The 22,352-nt window shown below is 32.4% G+C and overlaps 2 protein-coding genes across 7 annotated transcripts in view; one reads left to right on the top strand and one right to left on the bottom strand.

The window, feature by feature from the left end:
* Positions 1 to 22,352, bottom strand: part of dlg1 (MAGUK family member discs large 1) — a 219,045-nt gene that overhangs the window by 97,760 nt on the left and 98,933 nt on the right. The gene's annotated exons all lie outside the window — the stretch shown is intronic.
* LOC147078321 (4-vinylanisole receptor-like) overlaps positions 1 to 22,352 on the top strand; it is a 106,639-nt gene that overhangs the window by 57,734 nt on the left and 26,553 nt on the right. The window contains exons 4-5 of the mRNA XM_085960436.1: positions 17,600 to 17,769; positions 18,647 to 18,782. Coding sequence (XP_085816562.1) covers positions 17,600 to 17,769; positions 18,647 to 18,782 — 306 coding nt within the window. The remainder of the gene's footprint in view (positions 1 to 17,599; positions 17,770 to 18,646; positions 18,783 to 22,352) is intronic.

Below are 22,352 nucleotides of genomic sequence, written 5' to 3'. Positions count from 1 at the left end.
ACATGAAATCATTACATTTTTCACTTTTACCATATTTGAATTAATATTGAGGGAATAAGGATAAAAACTAATTACCTACATCCAACACGGTGAGAGCCTAAAAACAATATACTTACATAATTTACAAAGTGTTTGTAACCAATTTGTCAATTTTTAAGCAGGCAAGTTTTTACTAGGTATCAGTTGAGATACCATTGACTTAGTAGATTTTCATTTTACAACAATATTCTTAAAATTCTACAAATAACTATAGTATTAATACTATCGACTGAAGGTAAGTTGAATGGAATTTGAATTTAAATTCTAATGGATTCAAGCTCTATTCTAAAAGGCGAAACCCGGGACGCAAAAAAAACGACTTAAATGGAATAGTACAAGGCTTGAATCCATTAGAATTTAAATAACTATAGATTTTGATTACCTACCTTTCTGACCATTGATTTACCATAATATAGGATAGGCTTTTAGCAAACTTGTGATAGTTTGTAAGGTGATCACGTATGTTTATTATATGGTTTATTGGTATTCTGCGGTATGGAGCTAATGGGATGTCGGCTGATTAGTATAGTGCAGTTTTCAGCTATGATTCATGTGAGCCCAAACTAATTATTAGACCATGTATGATTTTTGTTTGTAAGGGCGACAGAGTTTATATTAAAATTACTCCATCCTTTTTTGAGTTTCACTTTCATAAATATATGCTCGATCTCCATAAAAGAGGGTGTTTTTAACATATGGTATATTCATCGTCTGGGGTTATTACAGACCAGAGTTCAAAAATAGTTTTAGTTTGTCAATTTATGGCTACGGCCGTATGTTGTAGCTTAACCACTGGGGAATGCCAAAAGATATGGCGTATTTCAAAAAAACACTACCTTATTCTTAGGTCAATAATTATTATAAAGCAATCATTATTCATAGAATGTTTATCACACTTGAATGGTCAAAAACATAGCTTACAATTAGTATCTTTAGAATTATCTTCAAATGTGTTAATCTTGCCCATTTTTTGAATTATAAAATGCCTAATTCTTGTCAAATTTGGGATCACGGAGATTATCAATATAATTTTTATCGTAAATATTTCACTATAATAATGTTGACATAAATTATACTGATGGTTTTATAAATGCGCTTAAAAATTCATAAATATAAAAAATCTTAACACCACTGCACATTTATGTACTGAAATATGACTATATTCTAAAACATTAGAGCGAGAGGTTTAAAAGAATACTATTTTATGCAATAAAAATACTTTGTGCAGTCATCAAATGTTTAAAATAAATATAAAGGATAATAAGGCTTCAAAATTACATAAATACATTATCTACAACATTTAAGTAATGTCCAGGATCATGCTTTGAAAATAGAATAAAACCTCCATTTTGACCTACGCTGAGCATGTCCCCCTTAAGGTTGACATATAATCCAGAGACGTCACTGACCGCAACTGTCAAAACTTTATGAAATGTGTCTCGGAGAAGAGCAGAAGTTTATTGCATAGTTTAAAATATATACACAAATGATAACGGCTAATGTATCCTTTGTTATAAAATAAGAATGGCCATTTTCGATAATAAAATATTTCTTCGTGAATCACCACATAAGCCTGAAAAAACTCGCGGTAAACATCTGAACAATGACCCCATAAAGAAGATTACCCTTTTTAGAATCTTGTTTAACAACTCATAATGTACCTTCTTTTCACCTTCACTATAACCTTATACCTAGATTGTACTCGTTGTAACTCGGAAAATGTAACAAAATATACTAATAAACGGTGGCGTTATTTAGGTATAATGTTGGAATGAAAATCCAAACTGAATAGCACTGAAACTGGAACTCATATTTCCCAATTAGCTAATAAAAAAAGATCGTTAAATTTGAGTATGTGACTATGTTGGCGTATTTAATGGTAGTTTTTATTTGATAGTTTAATTATCTTATACATCTTTTTTTGGTACCATCTTCTTTCGAAGGTTTTCGATACAATTGCAGTCTCCAACGACACGTAGGGACGTGTATTATAAAAGTATCATTTAAATTATAAATAGGTAGAATAACGTGTAATACATATCTGTACATCATGATCAGCATGTGCATCACTCTGCAAATACCGGATGCAAGACAACTGTCCTAGAGTATTGTTTTTCTTAATAATATAAGCACATAAGGTATTATTTACAACGTAAAGTAAATAAACTACCTACTAACTTCAAGTATCTACTAAATTTTTTGCAGGTTAGCCTAGTAAAAACACCTGGTTTTCGGTTATTTAAAAAAATGCGCGGTTACCCGGTTAACCGGTTTCGTTTTAAACCAGTTTGGAAACTCTAATATATTCATAATATATATATTCATAAGATAATAGAATATATTCATATTCAAAATATAAACATACCTGGGTTCCAATATTACAAAAGAGAACGAGGAACTGGAAGAAATAAAAGCCCGAATAACCGCTGAAAATAAATCATACTTCTCATTGCTGCCCATATTCAAATCCAGAAATGTCCACAGAAAAACTAAGACCCAGCTCTATAAAACCATCATACGCACAGTCGTTGCATACGGGTGCGAGTCATGGACACTAAATATGAAAGCAGCTGAAATGGTGGACTGCTTTGAGAGAAAGATCCTGAGGCGGATATACGGACCCATGAATGATGGTGGGGAGTGGAGAATTAGGTACAACACGGAACTATACCAAACTATACCGCTTATACCAAAATTCAAAACTCTCCACCTTCATAAAACTCCAGAGGCTAAACTGGGTAGACCATGTCCAGCGCATGCCTGAGTCACGGATACCGAAGAAGATCCTCGAAGGAAACCCAGAGGGGAAAAGGCCAGTGGGAAAGCCACGCACATGATGGGGTGACAACATTACAAAAGATGCCAACCAGCTGCTAAAAATCATGAACTGGAAAAGACGAACGGAGGACCGTTCCGGCTGGATGACGACGGTGGAGGAGGCCAGGGCTCGACTTGAGCTGTAGTGCCATCGAAGAAGAAAAAGAATTTATTCATAAGAGAAACCTGAAAATCCAAAATCAAAAAGCCGAAAATCCATAGACATCAAGCGGCTGAAAAATCTAAATTGCGTTTTTTTTTACATATGATGCACTGAATCTCAGATACGAATATTATCGCTGACAGATTTGGTAGCCTTTTTAAAGCGCTTTACAGATGTGAAGAGTCCCTTGCGTGACCACTATTGAGTGTTAAAAATACAGCAACAGTTAGTTGTCAGATTTTTATTCTTTCGCTGTTTTTTTTACACTCTATTTATGACGAATCGTAAATTCCCTTCATGTGAAACCGCTTATTTATTCAATGAAAAACGTATGAATGAAAAAAGTTAAGGCATTCATAACATGACATTTATGTTAAAGAGGAGCATGTAAACCAAGTTAAGTACAATTAAAATACAAAACAAAGTATAATCTTAGTAAAAAAATGAACAACAAATTTGAAAACAAACATCATGACAACATGACAAAACTTCATTAAATTAATAGCAATTGAACCGTACCAAAAACCTTATGGAATCACTATCAAATCTCGTTACATAAATAGTTTGTTTGAATTACTTTATTTTTCGTGTCCGAAAACTTATACGTATGCAGTTCGCCGTATCACACTTCACCGTGAAATTTTGTATCAGAAATATATGGCCGTATATTAAAGACCATCCAACCTCTTTGGGTCGTATAGTACTGACATAAAATTCATGTCTAAATAAAACACGGTTCTTGTTGGTATACACTTTACAGGAAGCCAGCAGCAAACACATTTTGAAAATAGCCGATATACTGGATTATTTGTTAGGTTAGGTTATGTTATCATTCTTGAATTCATGAATTTTGCCAAAATCACCTATTAAAATTGAATTAATATTCATATTGAATGTAATAAAATTGGAGACCGTATAGTATACAGTCATCTCTTCAAGAAAGCTCACTGCAAACTGTGCCACGGTGAAATGTTTTTCGTACAAATTACATTTAACCTTTCTGTTTAACTCCACTGTAGTAATTAAATATCATTGGTGTTGTATGTACAGTGGAACCTCTATATACCCATCTCGCATAAATCGTTTTCCCGCATGGATCGTTCATTTTTGAAAGTCCCGCCAAACCCCATAAGAACAATGTTAAATAATCCCGCATTAACCGTCCCCCGATTTATCGTTTTCCTCGATCTATCGTCTAAATATTATGGTCCCGCCACAAATATTATGCCGATTGACGTTTTTGTTGAATATTTTTTCATTTCGCTTTCGTAGATTTTTTTATGATACATGCATAGTACAGACCTTTCAGTCGCGTCGCTTTGTTTGCACAGGTCGGTCGGCGCTCAGGCTTGCCTCGCATCTCGTATGACGAACTTTTATAAGTCGCAACTAAAATGCCCCCCATAAAGAAAACTTGAACTAGCTGAGAAACTGAAAATAATTCAAGACATCAAAAAAAATCCAGGAGAAAAACGAGTTTCCCGCATTTATTGTTTTTTTCAAGGTCCCTTCAAAACCGCAGAATCAAGGTTTCACTGTATATTTATTACATGATATTATTATCAAGAATGATTAAATGAATTATAAATTTCACCATATTAAAGATGGATACATTGAAAATTTTACAATATGTGTTATAATAATAATATGCTTTGTATATAGCTCCACGTCATATAATATGATGAGATTATTAATCATAACATACAAGGAGATATAATAACATGTTGTAAGATCACTGTTACACAATACGCGTAGGTATGAAGGAAGCGCAGAATATTAAGCCTCGTTACACGGGCTATTAGTTAATACGCGTCTGTCTGGAACAATAACACAATGTCACAGTGAAATGTAATATTTTCCATTTAACTGTTCCCTGCGTTCGGTTTTACACATCCTAGAAGCGAGCAGTCGAGCTTGCGGCGAACTAGCTTTTTGCCGTCGACAGTTCTGCTGTAGAGCTTTTGCCGCAAAACTAAACTTTGAAACTCGAACTTGGTCTTGCGTTGCCGATTTGTGTTGCGTAATTAGTTTTTTTTTGCTTTTACCTTAAGTAATACCGATAAAAACAATGTATCACACAGTGGCAAAGGGTGGAGGTAGGCTGTTAAGATCCGACATAAATAGTGCACACTAAAATTTGTCAGTCTTGTTTTCATTGAAATAAAACTACAATTTTACAGATGGTGTTGGTTACCTTTTTTTTTAAATTCATTAAGCCCTACCTAACCAAACCATAATCTATAAAAAATATTCTTCTATCTATAAAATATCTAAAATTATGTATGGTTTAATATTATAGTTTTAGATATTTTATACTACTATTATCTACTATAGTTTGGATTCGGCAGGTTTTAATTGAATTTTAAAAACTAACAAACATTATCTACACATTGTAGTTTTAGTTCAATGAAAACAAACACGTTTGACTGACGATGATTAACATACACTATTTATGTGTGATCTTAACAGCCTACCTCCACTCTTCGCCACTGTATAAAATAGATAGTAAGTATCTATTTTTTTAAATCTTTAAAAAAAAATACTACGCTCCTCTACGGGAGTTCAACCCGTATCCACTGGATTCGCGCCAGAAAACTTATCAGGGATGTTCTGACTCAATATAAATAATAAAATAACGGCAACATAATCAAATTTAATGATGCTTTTTTTTATTTTCCACCGTGCTTATTTATATCACCAGGTATCTTATTTATTTTAATCGTAAAGAGGTCAAGACTCTTCAATTCCTAAGAGAAAATCATAAACGGATCGATATCCAATACTTATCTATATAATATCCATCGGCAAAGCATCCATAAGCTGTTTCTAACGATTACTCTCGCCATAGTGGAATATTTTATGGGGTTAATATATTTAACCTGTGGATATCAAATAGGCACATAAATATTATAATATATATATCTTAGAGAAAAGTATAAATCATCACCTCAATACTACAACTAAATAATTCTGATTTGGTCATTGTTGGGGAAAAAAATTTAAACTTTACTTGATTAACATAAATCTAGGCTATAATTAGTATTAAAAATAAAATTGAACTTGTCTAATTGTGAACAATTGAATAATGTTCAATTGTATGAAAAAGTATTGTAAATATTTTATTTTTTTAATGCATTTATGGTTTTAAATTTTAAGTTATCTAATAATTAATACAGTTCCCATTAAGGTATGAGAATGTAAACGTTGCTCTAAGAATGTCAAAAGGAATCCGATTATCTAAGAGCAAACGTTGCTCAGAGTAATCTGTCAATCGTTACGACCAGGGATACCGGCTCGAATATTAGATTTTGCTGATAGTGTCGGAAGCCATGACGTTTTTAACCGTAATCCAAAATCCATATTAATATTTTCAGGGTTTCTATGGATTTCAATTTCAATCCATCATAAAACATATCATCTCTTGATAACGGCCTCTGCAACGAGCCCGAAACGTCGAGTAAAGAAGGAAGAAGGACACACGGCGAAAACCCAAGAATATACTACTATAAAAAACAACCGTGAAAGCCTAAAACATTATAGTTCCCATTAACTTCTGACTTACCTAGTTTTATCATTTTTTGTAGAGAAGGAAATAAAGAATCATATTATTCAATAGTTATCTCAAAAACAGTGAAAATTAAATTATCAAGTTGTAGTATTGAGGTGACGAAATGAAAATAATATAAAAGTGTTTGCGATCTTTCATTTGATATATGAACATTATTCCTCAACGGGTTGGCCACAGTCTACAATCCTCTCGGAATTCTACGACACGTAAGGCCTGTGTCAGTGGAAGGCACGTAGCACCCGTAAATTGGTGCAACAATCTGGTGCAGCCAATATTTTCTCTAATATTCTGACGCGGCATGTCTATAAGTAGATATATGAAACCACTTCCATTCAATGGTATTTTTGCGAATTTATGTAGTTATAAAAAGATTTGTTTAATTCATTATAATATTACAATGCTGATGACATAAACGGACACTAATGATCCTAATGACCGTAAAGTCACTCGTATTTGATAACCTCTTGTAGATACGACATGTCGCCATAACTCTTAGACGAGTAACCGTAATTAACTGCAAGCAGTGAATCCATCGCTATACACATTAGTTTAAAGTGTCTGAGTATGGGGAATGAACCCAAAAAACTACGGGGTATGCGATGAAAAGCTATAAGTACCTAATAGTCGGGATAAATACTGATTTCAATGGATTTTTTGAACTCCGCCCCCTCCTCCTACCTTAAAAATCAATAATAAATAATTAGATGTATATTATTTAGAAATGTATCCCCCCCATACCATTTTTTTGTTTGTGCTCCTGAGAATGACAAATTAATAGAATGGCAACTGTTGGGTGTGTCTATGAAGCTATCCGATTATACTGAATAGTGTGGTTATAAATTATTATCTCTAGTTATTTTAATACATATTGCTATCATATATACTCGTATATGACGTATATCATAAAATACCTTTTAATGTATTATATAAGACATACACATACGATGTATATAATACAGTGCAACGACTCAAGGCGCTTAGCACGTTACACAGGAGGTATAATAACATCCTTACATGTTTCCCACCATTAATCAGTGGTTTCAAAAGTCTCATAATGAAACTAAACAATATACAGCTGCTATTCTTCACATTTGTTATTCTACCATGTAAACTTATCTACAATAGGGATGAGCAAAATTAATTTTATATTATATTTATCAAAAATGTTGAAGAAAACCGTATAGAAGAAAGAAATGAAAATGTAGCAAAAAATACATTTGCGCATAATATATATACTATACACAAGGCGGCTATAAATATGCGGCTATCGATAGTAGTTTATCATATTTGTGTATTGAGGCGGTTAATTGTTATAATGAGTTAACCGTCTCAACTGTCAAAAAGTGCTGTGTTTTAACAGCACGTCTCTTGGCAATGTTAACTTTTAGAGCGAGATAGACAGTTTTGAGAGTTTATACGCCTAACTTATTGTAACCATTATAATACCTCGATACATAAATATAATAAACTACCCTCGATAGTCGCCTATAGCCGCATTGTGTATATAATTAATAAGCTGGTCTACTGATTAGGTTAGCTACCGGTGACTTCGCATTACAAATTCATTTGAAAAGGACTTCATTTCACACTTTTATAAAAATTATTTGCCTATTTTCATGCTGTATAAATAGATTAACAGTCAATAAAACAACAATAACATTATTATTTAGTAGAAAAATCCTATAAATTGTTTATAAAACAAGACATAATATTATCATCATCATCATCATCATCATCAGCCTGAATCTATCCACTGCTGGATGAAGGCCTCTTCAAGTTGCTTCCACTTCTCTCGGTCCTGTGCATTGCGTTGCCACGTACTTCCGCAGAACTTTATCATTTCATCGATCCAGCGGCCTCTAGGTCTACCTTGTGGACGTTTTGTACTTCTTGGATACCACTGGATGACTAGATTTGTCCAACGATTGTCTCTTCTTCGAGCTATGTGTCCAGCCCATCTCCATTTAAGGCTTTTAATAAACTCTATTACATCGCAAACCCTTGTCTGCTTCCTTATCCACTCATTCCTCTTTTTGTCCTTTCGCGTTATGCCCAGCATGCACCTCTCCATACCACGTTGTGCTACTCTAAGTTTCTGGATCTCTCTTTTACTTAGGGTCCATGTTTCACACGCATATGTCATCACGGGAAGCACACACTGGTTGAACACTTTGCGCTTTAGGCACAGTGGAAGGTCACTTTTGAAGACATTATTCAGGCGGCCAAAAGCACTCCAGCCTAGCTTTACTCTGCGAACAATTTCATCAAATATACATCCATCTATAGATACTTGTTGTCCCAGATAGATGTAGCTTTTCACCTGTTCGAGCTGAGTGCCATTGATGAGGATCTCTTTTTGGCCTGCAAAGCAGTTGAACATGACTTTCGTCTTTGTTACATTTATTTTCAAACCTACTTTGTTGCTTACTTCAGCGAGTTCCTGCATTCTGCTTTGGAGGTCTTCTGAGTCTTGCGAGAAAATTACTATGTCATCGGCAAAGCGCAGATGACTCAGGTATTCTCCATTTATGGGGATCCCTTTGTCATTCCAGTCAAGTTGCCTGAATAAGTCTTCAAGGGTAGCTGTAAATAGTTTAGGTGAGATTGTATCACCTTGTCGGACTCATTTGCTGATAGGAAATCTGCGCGATGGTTTATGGAGATTTACAGATGCTGTATATATTATCAAAAAATGACAACCATTGCTTGCATTAGGAAATCAGGAATGTTAACTTAATGACGTCAATATAATATTTGTTCAGTTTACCAACTTAATCATGCTCCATTCCTTTAGGTAAATATTATAATAATACAAGGTGGCAGAACCACCTGTCAATATTCGCAAACGTCTTATCCCTGTTTGGTGTTTCAGACTCAATTATTTTGCCATCACTGAACTCGGTCATTTGTCAAGCGATGACGCTTAGCTGATGCTTCTTCCTCATTCATAATCTTTCTATGTTTGATTGATTGTGTATGTTGCTTAAGGTTTATAGAGCACTGTAGACGATGACCGCCGATAAAAACAAAAAAACATCAACCATTCATTTTCTCAATTCAAAATAAGTAATGATGTTCATAATGAATGAATTACTAGTGAGAGGATCTCGTTGTTTAATGTTTATGCAATATCCGTCTTGTCATCGTCAGCATATGGGTCTTGGCTCCCTCTACAACTCTCTTTAACTATCCCCATCCATAGTGACCACTTTCCAGTTTAGTACTCATGTATATGGCAGTCATTGTTATATACATTCATCCAGCAAAGTTTTTACCTACATTTTCTTCCGTCATATCATTGAATTGCTCAACATCACTCACTTTATGTTACCAACCGTACTATAATTATAATACCTATCATTATATCCCGTAAAATCTTTAATAGTAATTTATACTACAAATTTACCTCAAATAGACTAAAAATGTTCCAATTTTATAATAGGAAAAAATAACCGTTTACCTACTTTAGTTTTTCTCTATCTCTATTATGACAAGCTTAAATTTATCGGGTGTCAAGTGCCACCTGTCAACATTCTTATTAATATCATCATAAGCAACGAAATATAATAGTCATAATATTCATAGCTAAAGAACGCGTCGATTTAAGTACCAATGCGTGTGAGCCTAATGCGTGTACGTGACTGAGCGATTAAGTCGTGGGTGTTCTATTTATGCGATCGTGCAACAAAGACACATATGTGCGTCAAAAAGAAAGGAAGAAAGAAAGAGAGAGACACCTTATGCGTTACAAACAGATAGATAAATCAAAATAAATATTTATCTTTATGTTGTGTTGTATATGTGTATTGATTATTTGTATTCAGCGTTAAAAATATGTGAACAATAAATCTTATTGTATTATATTATTTGTTTCGTCGAAAAAATACGAGTACATAATATATAACCTTTTAACTAAAATTTGTAATCTTTTAAATCAAAATAAAATCATTTTACACAGCACAAAATATTTTTATGTGTTTTATTCATTAGCAAAAAGTAATTACAACCTGTTCATATTTGCTACATTTCATTTTTTAACTAATTGCAAGATCGGAATTGGAAATACTAATCCCAAAATCCCGGAGATTCTGTCCGGGATTTTTTTTTTTTTTTTAGAATTATTAATAACCATGTCCTTGCTTTTTCGTACAAGGTCGTTGTTAGTAATTTTGAACAATCACAAACACCCAGGCTTTGAGAAAAACACATAAATGTTTTTGTCATGACTGGGAATCGAACCCAGGAACTCTCGGGTGGAAGGCGAGCGCCTTACCAACTGCACCACGAGAGCCGCCCTATTCTGTCCGGGATTGCAACCCCTAGTAGTAACATTACTGCTTACATAATATTCGTACATTAAATGCCGCCAGATTGTTACTGTTTTATCGCTCGGGGCAGGAGTTAATTACATCAGTTTCTGTATATTCATGTCAATGATAGGATTTCATACTTCTAAATAATCCATAAATATACGAATTAGAGCATATATGTAGAACCCTCTCTGGATAGGATAAAAACACAGTATTTTTTTACTAACTTCATCAAGGTCAGCTTAATATGATAACATATTATAAAGCAATTTTTAAATTTAATTTTCGGTAAAAGTAAAAAAATGAATTTGGGGTACCTATCTTTGGAAGCTTAAATATACGTATACTATGTCACTATCATATCTTATAGTTTTACATCCCATAAATCGACAATTCATCTTCGTGTAACACATATTAATACTTGAAATTTTCATCGTTTTAATTTGGGGAAGAAAGCCATTTTTTTGTACATCAAATGTCCGTGGTAATAGGGCATTTTAAAATTATTGTTTTTTTTTACCATGCCCGATCCTAAGAAGATCGTGTGGGCCACCACAGAGTAGAGGTATGTATTAACAGATTTTTATTTTTACTAGAAATGGATGTTAGCCACTTGCTCAACTAGGCCATCATGGCCCCCACAAGGAGGGGACTGACAGGGCTCTAGTCTAGGGGGCCGGGCTCTGGGGGTGAGGCGTGGGGGGTGACGGGGCGCGCCTACCTTATAAGTGAGATAAACACACATCACAAATTATCTCTAACGGTAAAAAAGTCGACAGCGGGCTATGTATTGTATTTTCCAGACGCTGGATTCGTACGTCATGGGACCCACGGTATTACAAACCAACGTGTAAGCCGCTCGCCCATCGTAGGCGTTATTTCAATACGTGCATTTTTACCTATAATTTTAATAATATTATATTTAGTAAACTTTCTATCAGAGTTTGGAATCGACTCGTAATATTGAAGAAATTGCAACAGTTTGCGTTCTGTATTTGCCATAATATAATTATAGTATATTAACTTAACTGAATCCGATAAATTTGTATATAGTATATACGTCAAGTTAATATGTATAACGTTAGTAAATATAAAATGCAAAAAAACTTTAAAATTATAAATAAAATTAAAAGCAATTCGTAAATCAATGTGGTAGGGTATTTTTCAAAAAAAAATGAATCAATTATTAGAAATTTACGTATTTCCTTTGAGATCAACCAAAAATAATTCTACGAGACCAATAAATTGGAAACCGTGCATTATTAGAACATGACACGGTCCTAGTCTTGTTTACAATAATACATTTACAGCTTCTTAGACGAATTTAGCTCGGATTATAAACAATAAAATAATAAATATACCAAAATGATTGACATGCTGGCGTAGCGACATGTAATATAAATAAAATATTACAATATGGAAAACACTAGCAGACCCCAGAAAATGGTTAATGCCATTCAAAACGTTATATTAAAAAATAGGTGATTTTAAATTACGTAAGTCACAAAAAAATATTAACATCATCGGACGGAGTCGATCAACTACCGGATGTACGCTTTCTATATTATTTGATGTTCGCTGACTTTTTCAAAATTAAAATATTGTTCTTTTTTTTCAAATATAAACAGCACCAAACCACCCCACCATAAACTAACAGATAACCATTTAAACCAAATATACGTGATATCACGAGTATCAAAAATGTGTACAATTACAAAAAAAAAGTTCTTACCTACGTGAGTGGTTCATTGTGGTTCTGGTGGTTACATGTTAATTGTACGTAAAACATTTCACCGTCGCACAGATTCTTATCTGAAAGATATGACCATATAGTATACGGCATATACTATACATTCATGAATTAAAGCATGAAAATCTTACCTAACCTAACAAATAATCCAGTATATAAGCTATTTTCAAAATTTGTTTGCTGCTGGCTTCCTGTAAAGTGTAAACTGACAAGAACCGTGTTTTATTTAGACATAAATTTTATGACAGTACAATACGACCCAAAGAGGTTGGACGGTGTTTAATATACGGCCATATATTTCCGATACAACATTTCACGGTGAAGTGTGATACGGCGAACTGCATTTCGTGATTTTGGGACATGGGTTCTGGTATACTAAAATACAAGTAAGACGATATTGCATACTTTTTGCTCGTGATGCGAGCTCACAATGTCATTACGTGATAACAGTCTCCTTTTGGATTAACTGACAAATTAATAATAATACATAATATTTTATATAACTTTAATTTTTAAAATATACTACGGCATTTCGAATTACAATTTTATTAAAGCAATTTTTTCCCCATTACAACGGTCGATTTATAGGACGTCACGTTGTCCTGACGAAAGAAAACTTTTTATCCCGTTTCTTGGTAATTTTTCATTCAACCCGTTTTTAAAACAATTCAACAAGCCGCATAACACACCACTGTCATTGTCTTGCATTTTTCCAAGTAATCAATCATAATGATTCCTTGTAAATCCCAAAAAAACAGTGCCCATCACTTTCCCAGCTGACAAAACCATCAAAACAATCCATACCTCCCCCCTCCCTCTACTTGGATCAACATATTATAATGCAGGCCTGGGAAAACTTTTTGGATGAAGGGCTACATTAGGAATATAAAATAAACAGCGGGCCGCAAATATAATACTATTTTAGACATATGTACATTATTTATTATGACGACAAAGAAATTTCAACATAAAAAAATTAATGATTCTCTAATTACTGCCAACAATTTAATGGTTTAATGAGAAGAATAAAAGAATAAAACTGTTTATATTGTTCAACATTTTTTTAATTTCAGGTTTTAATTTTATAATTGAGATTCTTGCTTGTAAATGTTTCGTAAAGAGTTTTTATTGATGTTCATAATTGAAAATGTTTGTTCACATAATATGTAGGTTGATCTAAAAATAACTAACATTTTTCGAACAGAATCTTTAAGAGCATACATAAGTGAAACGGCACGCTTCAACAGTAGGTGGGACGAAATTTTTCACTCGTCGCCAATCGGAGATCGACAGTCGAGGTGTAAGCACGACAATTTGTTTTGTGATGGCGTCGGAGGAATATATTCTTAAATCGTGTAAAGATGACTAAAAAACGTTACCCATTTACTTGAAAAAGAAAATATGTCAATGAATATACTATTATTATTACTAATACAACAATAACATAACATTAAATTGACGCGTGTTGAATTTTTATGACAAATTATATTTCCTACGGCTCGCGTCATTTGCACAATCCGCGCATCGCCTAGTCACGATCTTTTTAGACCATGCCTCAACTGAAGTATAGCCTTAAAACAGCCTTGTAAAATATTTAAATGTGATAAAATGAAAGATATTTTGGAATAAAGACTAAATAAATAATTGTAAGTAATTAAATTGAAATCGATTTTTTAAAAATATTATATATTAATATTCAAACTGTCATTTACTTAATCTTAGATTTAGTGAAAATATTTTATATTCCGAATTTTTAAGTTATTCGAATTTATCCGAATTAAGAGTGTTGTAAAACTTGCAGATTTCTTCTCATTCGTGTATAGTTTCAAATTTTATTTTAAAAAAGCGTTCAAACGTATAAAAAAGAAATATTGTGCGGGCCGCATGCGACCTGCGGGTCGTAGTTTGCCCAGGCCCGATATAATGTATCACCAGAATTTAAATATTTGGGTGTATATTTTAATGCCCGAGAGATTCTTTTTAATAATATTATGTTATCATATAAACTGAGTAAAAGTTAGTATTGGGTATTATGCCAAAGTGCCACCATAAATTTCAAATTATTTTCATTTACTGTATAATATATAAGAAATAATACTAAAATTTATGTAACTGAATAATATATGTTGTGTTTGAAATAATGTTACGAAGTAGCCTTTTCAAACAAATAAATTCACTTTTGCGACCCTAGTAACTCAAAATAAAGATTATAATCGAGATATTCGGGTACTGTAAGGTTTTTATCTCACGCGATAAATAAAGTACAAATTTATTTATTTTCAAAATTACTTTTATTCGCATTTGCTAAGGTAAAAAAAACACTTTTGATAAAAAAGGGCCATTTTATCTTGACGATAATGTTTGTGAAAAATATTTGAGTAGTCAACACTTTGAAGTAAACTTTTCCGTTCAATCATTGATAATATAATGTAGGACTGAGTGAGTGTATGCAATTAAATATAATTTACAAAAAAATCATTCAAAAGCGTTTTACCTAAAACGGACGTAAAACAATTAAGGTAAATTAATATGTAGTAATAAACTAATGTAAAATTTGCTAAGTACAAAATTAAGTTATTCATGGTTTTTTTATGTTCAAGGAAAGTAATTTGTAATGTATTTTTTTAAACATATTTTTTTCTAAAAAAATAAACTGTATTCCTTCTATAAATAAAAGCCTTCTTATTTATTTTTAAATAAGCTTCGGTATTGTCACAATTCCCAAAATGACTTGCCGTAGGTAGCATATTAATTTATTTTATTTTCAAGATACGTACTTTTGAACATACATAATTTTGAAAACACTTCTAAAAAAATGTATTATAACATTTATAACCAATAGAAAAAATCTTTTTGAAAAAAGTAAGACAACCCGCAGGAATCGAACCTTTATCTCTCCAGGTATCGCGCCCGCCGCGCATAGACCACTATGCTAAAGCTGCCATTCTAATTACGACAAATTTTAGCTATTGGCTCTTATAATACTCTCTAAAGCGCTTCCCAAATTGAGCTACGATTGGCAATCGACTTTTTTCTTTTAAATAAAAGTAGGTATTACGTAATTACTAGCTGACGTCACGGATTACTCCAAGATATTTTTGTGTTGTAACTTACTTGAACTTGCTAATAATTAAATAAACTATTTTTTTTATTCTACGAATAATTCACAAGATTTAAGAATGTAATATTCTAAGTATTGAACATACATAATTTTGAAAACACTTCTGAAAAAATGTAATTTTTGAAAAAAGTATTGAACCTGCATCTCTCCAGGTATTGCGCCCATCTTACATTTTTCAAAAAGATTTTTTCTATTGGTAATAATACATTTTTTCAGAAGTGTTTTCAAAATTATGTATGTTCATTACTTTGAATATTACATTCTTAAATCTTGTGAATTATTCGTTGAATAAAAAAAATAGTTTATACGTACTTTTAGTTTAGTAGGTGCTCAGTTTAGATTTATATTATCCATACGCAATTATTTATTTCGCTATATGAACCACAATTGTGTTAATATACTACGTCAAATACTAAAAATCATCTGTTCTACTGTGGAGCATCGGCGTAGACATGAAAATTAATACTACTTGCTAGTATTATAATATAAGGGTTTCAAATTAACCCAATAAAGAGAATAAAAAACGCTATTCGGGTTGATTGATTTCAGTTGGCGTTTAAACCTTGTACAAGTAACCGACGTGTTTTTTAGCTCAGATTGATTGTTTGAGATTTGTTTCTGACATAAATAATAGTGGAACGCATTACATACAAAGTTTACGCCAGCTCGTAGACAAGAAAACTTTACCTTGCTACGGTTTGGCTCTACGAGAATAGCGTAGCGCTACGGCGATGGAAGCCTATATGATTGAATAAACCACAGCATGTGAAACTAACTACGTTATAAAGGCAACACCTGTCTTATATTATTAATGAAAAGTATATTTCATTATTACCAGCCGTATATTAATTTCGCTTGTGGGTCTAGATTTCTGGAAAGTAATTGCATTGATCTCGGTCTTATGCGTTGCCTTGTCATGATTATTAATATTTTGTCAATTCATCGGCTTCTTGGTCTTCTTTCCACCTCTTCCATCTAGTAGATGACTAAATAATACATTCAAAGATTGTCTCTTCTTCTATAATTATTATATCTTGCACATCTATATGCTTTTAAACTATATCTTTCATTCAACGAATAATTCACAAGATTTGAGAATGTAATATGCATTGTTATGAACAAACATAGCTTAAAAAATCCTACCAGAAAAGGTCATTACATTATTATAACGGAAGTAGATAAGCATTTCATGTAATAACTACGAGTTAAAATTAACGTAATTAAATAGGATGCTCGTATCTTAATTAAATAAAGCAGATTGGCGCACAATAGAAAAAATCACTTTGTAGAAAAAAATACAACACCCGACGGGACTTGAACCTGTATCTGCTGGATTCACGCCAGTGTGCTTATCCAAAATGATTTTTTCTAGTGTGTATATGAATACATGTTTTCAAACTATGTATATTCAGTATATAGAATGTTACATTATCAAATCTTGTGTCTTATTCGTTGAATAAAATAAATAGTTAATTAAACTATTAGCAAGTCTAAGTACGTTATAAAAACTAAATAATGGAGTAATCCGCGACGTTAATTAGTAATTAAGGAATTAATTTATACCTACCTTAATTTAATATACTAAAGCCGATAGCCAACATTATAACGCAATTCGAAAATCATTTCATACCACTAGTTAAAATCGTTGTAATTCAATAAGATGCCTGTAGCTTATTTAGAAAAGCATACTGGCGCGAATCTAGCAGATACAGGATCAAGTCCCGTCGGGTGTTGTATTTTTTCTACAAAATGATTTTTTCTAGTGTGCATGAGATGTTTTCAAATTATGTATATTAAATGATAAATAACCCTAATGTTCTGGAACTTTTAGATTTCAGTTGACTTACGTCTACCAAATCGGTAGCGTTCTCATGGACGCCATCAACAACGTGTGCATGGACACCATAGCCTCGGGGATGATGGCTTTGACCTGCGGCCAATTGGACGTTTTGAATTACGACTTGGCTAATATATTACCAAAGATATCCAGCGATAATACTTGTAAGACATATTATTTCTGTTAGAACGTGGTTTTTTACACCTTTCTTTTCGGAACTCGTTATCCATTTTATCGATATCACATCATCATGAATTACTCAAGACTTTCTACAAAATCCAAGCATATTTAATGTAGGTAGTTGTATAATGAATATTACATACAATTCAATAAGGGTTGTTATTTCAAATTGGTGGTTATTATTTATTCTGATAACGTGTCCACTTGTTGAGATTTTAATGTATATATAACCTATAACTCTATTTATTCATATATATATTTATTTATTTAAGTCAACCAACTGCATCAATCACAGAGGATAAATATAATATAGAAAAAAAATAATATGTAATGGTCTCAATAACAGGCGGACACAAAAAGCATAAAAAATCAAATAAAATTAGATCAAATATTATGTACAGCTGTAATGAATATAACTGGAGAGTTATTGAGAATCGGTAAAGAAAAAAACAGAAAAAACGTATATTACATAGACAAGACAGGCAATATAAGAAAACAAAATACAATTTTAAAAAAAAACAATAAAAATATGCAGTCGTCCAAATACTATTAGTCGTGGATTTTGGAGCAACTTAATTTTAAAAAGGCAAGAGAACAAAACAGATCCACTCGATCACTGTGAAGATTCAAGGTTCTGTAGAGTCGAGCCACCGGATAATATTATTACAGCGATAATAGGGGATACTATCAGTGTATCCCGTATTATCGCTGCTGTCGTTTATTCAATAAATAAATAAGTATTCATTCACAATTCTCACTTACAAAACATTATATTATGTCTTACTTCATATTTTTTATCCTTAAATAATATGTTCATTCATTTTTACACGCAAAATATAAAAATATAAATATTTTTTTCAGGCTCTATCTCAACGGCCCTTAAGGACACCGATACCCGTAAAAAGGACGAAACCCTAAATGAATTAACGATAACAAAAGAATTAACGATGACAAAAGAATTAATCAAGTGTATACAGCACCACCAAGCGATTATACAGTAAGTACACACATTTTTTTTAATACTAAGCTGTACCTTAAATAAATTGCAGTATGTAATTACCTATAATGTTATTAGGTATATTTAATAGGTATATGGAAACAATCAATTATATAATTTTAGACTATTAATACCTCGTGTCTAGAAATTTGTATATAATATACAGTTGACAGTATTATCGTTCATCGCTGTTGTATAGGAAATATATAGCCATATAATAGTATTCAAATCAAATCCATGTCTAAATGAAACACTTTAAAATTTGTACTAAAAACCACTGGAATACAAGGGAAAGATAGAAGTAAATAATATGTAGTTAGATAAGTGAATAAGAAATACAATCATTTATCGTATATTATGCTTATATAAAATTCTGTTAGGTACTCGTAAGTATCAAGTCGTACCTATATATCTATCAGTGGGTCTATTCCATACTTATCTAACGCTAAAGTGATAAATAGTATCAAACTTAGGGTAGGTTTGTATCAAAATATTAGCACTTATTGTAACAATTACACGAAGTTGGTTTTTATTGTTGCAATAAGTGCTTTATTTTAATAGTACGAGGGTGGGTCAATAAGTCCTTAGAAAAGCCGACAGGTGGCGCGACTAGTACTGTAAGCGGTTTGTTTTCATGCAGCGGCACTACCGATTCAGTATGCTGCGAAGTTTCAATCAGATTGGTCGGGTTGTTGTGTGTTTCTCGTACATTTAAAAAAAAAATTGCTTGTGGAAAATGGAGAAAATTGAGTTTAGAGCTGTTATTAAACATTTTAATATAAAAGGGTTAACAGCAAAGGAAATAAAAAATGAGTTGGATTTAGTTCACGGCATATCTGTTCCTTCACTTGCAACTATTTATAACTGGTTAAATGAATTTAAACGTGGTCGTACATCAACAAAGGATGAACCACGCTCAGGACGTCCTGTAGAGGTGACTACACCAGAAATGATCAATAAAATCCACGATATGGTGTTAAGTGACCGAAGATTAAAGTTGAGTGAGATAATTGAGGTTACAGGGATTTCAAAAGGTAGCATCATTTCTATTTTACATGACAAATTGGGCATGAAAAAAGTTTCTGCAAGATGGGTGCCGCGTTTGCTCACAGTCGACAATAAACGCAATAGGGTGGTGGCCTCTAAAGCCCTGTTGTCGCTCATGCAACGCAATCCGGATGAATTTTTTCGTCGCTTTGTGACTGTAGATGAAACATGGATACACCACTATACTCCCGAGACGAAAGAACAGTCAAAGCAGTGGATTGCGAAGGCAAACCATGTCCAAAGAAGGCGAAAACCGTAAAATCAGCTGGTAAGGTTATGGCTACTGTATTTTGGGATGCACGTGAAATTATTTTCGTTGACTATTTGGAAAAAGGAAAAACAATAACAGGGGATTATTATGCATCTTTATTGGACCAGCTAAAAAAGAAAATTGAAGAAAAACGGCCTCATTTAAATAGGAAAAAAATCCTCTTTCATCAGGACAATGCCCGTGTTCACACATGTTTACGATCAATGGCTAAAATTGAAGAATTGAAGTTCGAATTGGTCGACCACCCACCGTATTCGCCAGATTTAGCCCCCAGTGACTTTTTCCTTTTCCCAAACTTAAAAAAATGGCTAAGTGGACAACGTTTTTTTTCAAATGAAGAAGTCATCGATCGGACAAATGCTTATTTTGAGGACCTTCCGAAAACTTATTTTTTTGACGGTTTAAAAAAAATTGAGAAACGTCTAACCAAGTGTATTGAGCTCCAAGGAGATTATGTTGAGAAATAAAAAAAAATACAAAAATGAAAACTGTTTTAATGCTTTTTTCTAAAGAATTATTGACCCACCCTCGTAGTAAGATAGGTGCTGTTAAAATATAGCACTTATTGCAACAATAAAAACCAACTTCGTGTAATTGTTACAATAAGTGCAAATATTTTGATACAAACCTACCCTAAGTTTGATAATATTTATCACTTTATCACTTTAGCGGTCGATAGGTATAAAATAGACCCACTGATAATAATAACAACGTCATTACCAGATATTGTATATTGAATTGAACTGATGGCCAGTAAATGAAAACCATTATTGAAGTGCACTAATAATAATTACAAGATAAAAAGAACATTTTATATGCAACGTTTTTAAATTTTCTGTTGAATTATTATGCTCAATATGCTCAAGCTTGTACTTGATATGAAGTAAATAAAAAAACAAACAAACAAACAAACAAACAGATATAGAATACTGAAATGTCATTTTGATTTCCATAGTAACGCACGTATATATTAATAATTTAGTTGCTAGGACCACCCACTTAGCAACCGATAATAGTGGATTGGATTACGGATTTCTTCCGAAATAACTTTTCATACAAAACAGAATTAACTGAAAATGAATTCAATTCTACTTAAAGATGGCTAAAAGTATTAAAAGAATGCATTGGCATCGTGTTTTGATATATTATAAAAGTTTCAAATGTCTAGCTAGTCGGGAAGTTAGTTAAAAACCGATTGCAAGATTTGTACCGGACATACAACCACCGGACAAATAAGAATACGAGCTAATAAAAACGTTGTAAAAAGATAATTAATAGGAAAAATCTTCGGAAATTATTTTGCAAGGTGGCCGTACACAAAATTAGAAATTGTTTTTGGTTAATTTTACTTTATTTTACTTACTGTATTAAAAATATATTTGTTTATAAAATTCCACACAGTTTTGATAACATCATCAAAAACTACACAATAGATATATCACGAAATTTATAAACCAATTAAGCATTGAAGAAATAATAAAGAATGGGAAAAATATGTCTCGTGAATAAATGCGAATTGAGTATACCTGTGAAACCATTTTCATCCAAGTACAATTATTATTCACACTATAACCGTTAAAGACTTCGGTGATTTATAATAATACAATATATTATAGGTAGGTAATATTAAAATTAGCACTTTACAATATTTTATGGTTCACGTGGAGCACCACAGCATAATAGTTGCGGTCATAAATTATAGTTGTGAAAGATCAAAGAGTCGAAAGAGGAAACACGCCTAGTTTCCAATAATAGTTTAAGTTTAGCTAGCAAAGTCGCTAATATACCATAAACAATGAGTATGGTCGATAGATAATAAACAGTTTTTTAACTTCAAAGCCGATGATAATCTTATTTTTTTGCAGAACAATATGAAAAATAAAATAAATATTGACAATCAAATTCATTTCTTTTTTACATGTAGTGAACTTTATAAATTACAAATTTAAGACGTTCATGAAATGACACGAACAATTTTAGATATTTTATAGATAAGACGAGTATTTTTAACTATTATCTATTATGGCTTGGTTTACGCAGAGTTTAATTGATTTTTAAAAACTAACCAACTTCATCTGTAAATTGTAATATTGATTCAATGAAAACAAATACGTATAACTGACACAGTTTAATGTGCACTATTTATGCCGGATCTTAACAGCCTACCTCCACCCTTCGCTACTGCCACTGACTAACCCACCTTAGTCTAAAATTTTGATTATTTGGAGGAGATAAGTAAATGAATTTATATT

This window comes from Rhyacophila brunnea, unplaced genomic scaffold (assembly GCF_057557595.1).
Source record: "Rhyacophila brunnea isolate RB1 unplaced genomic scaffold, BYU_Rbru_1.0 scaffold_11, whole genome shotgun sequence".
NCBI classification, from domain to species: domain Eukaryota; kingdom Metazoa; phylum Arthropoda; class Insecta; order Trichoptera; family Rhyacophilidae; genus Rhyacophila; species Rhyacophila brunnea.
The sequence above is the reverse complement of the archived record's forward strand: the minus strand, read 5'-3'. Positions and strand labels throughout refer to the sequence as shown.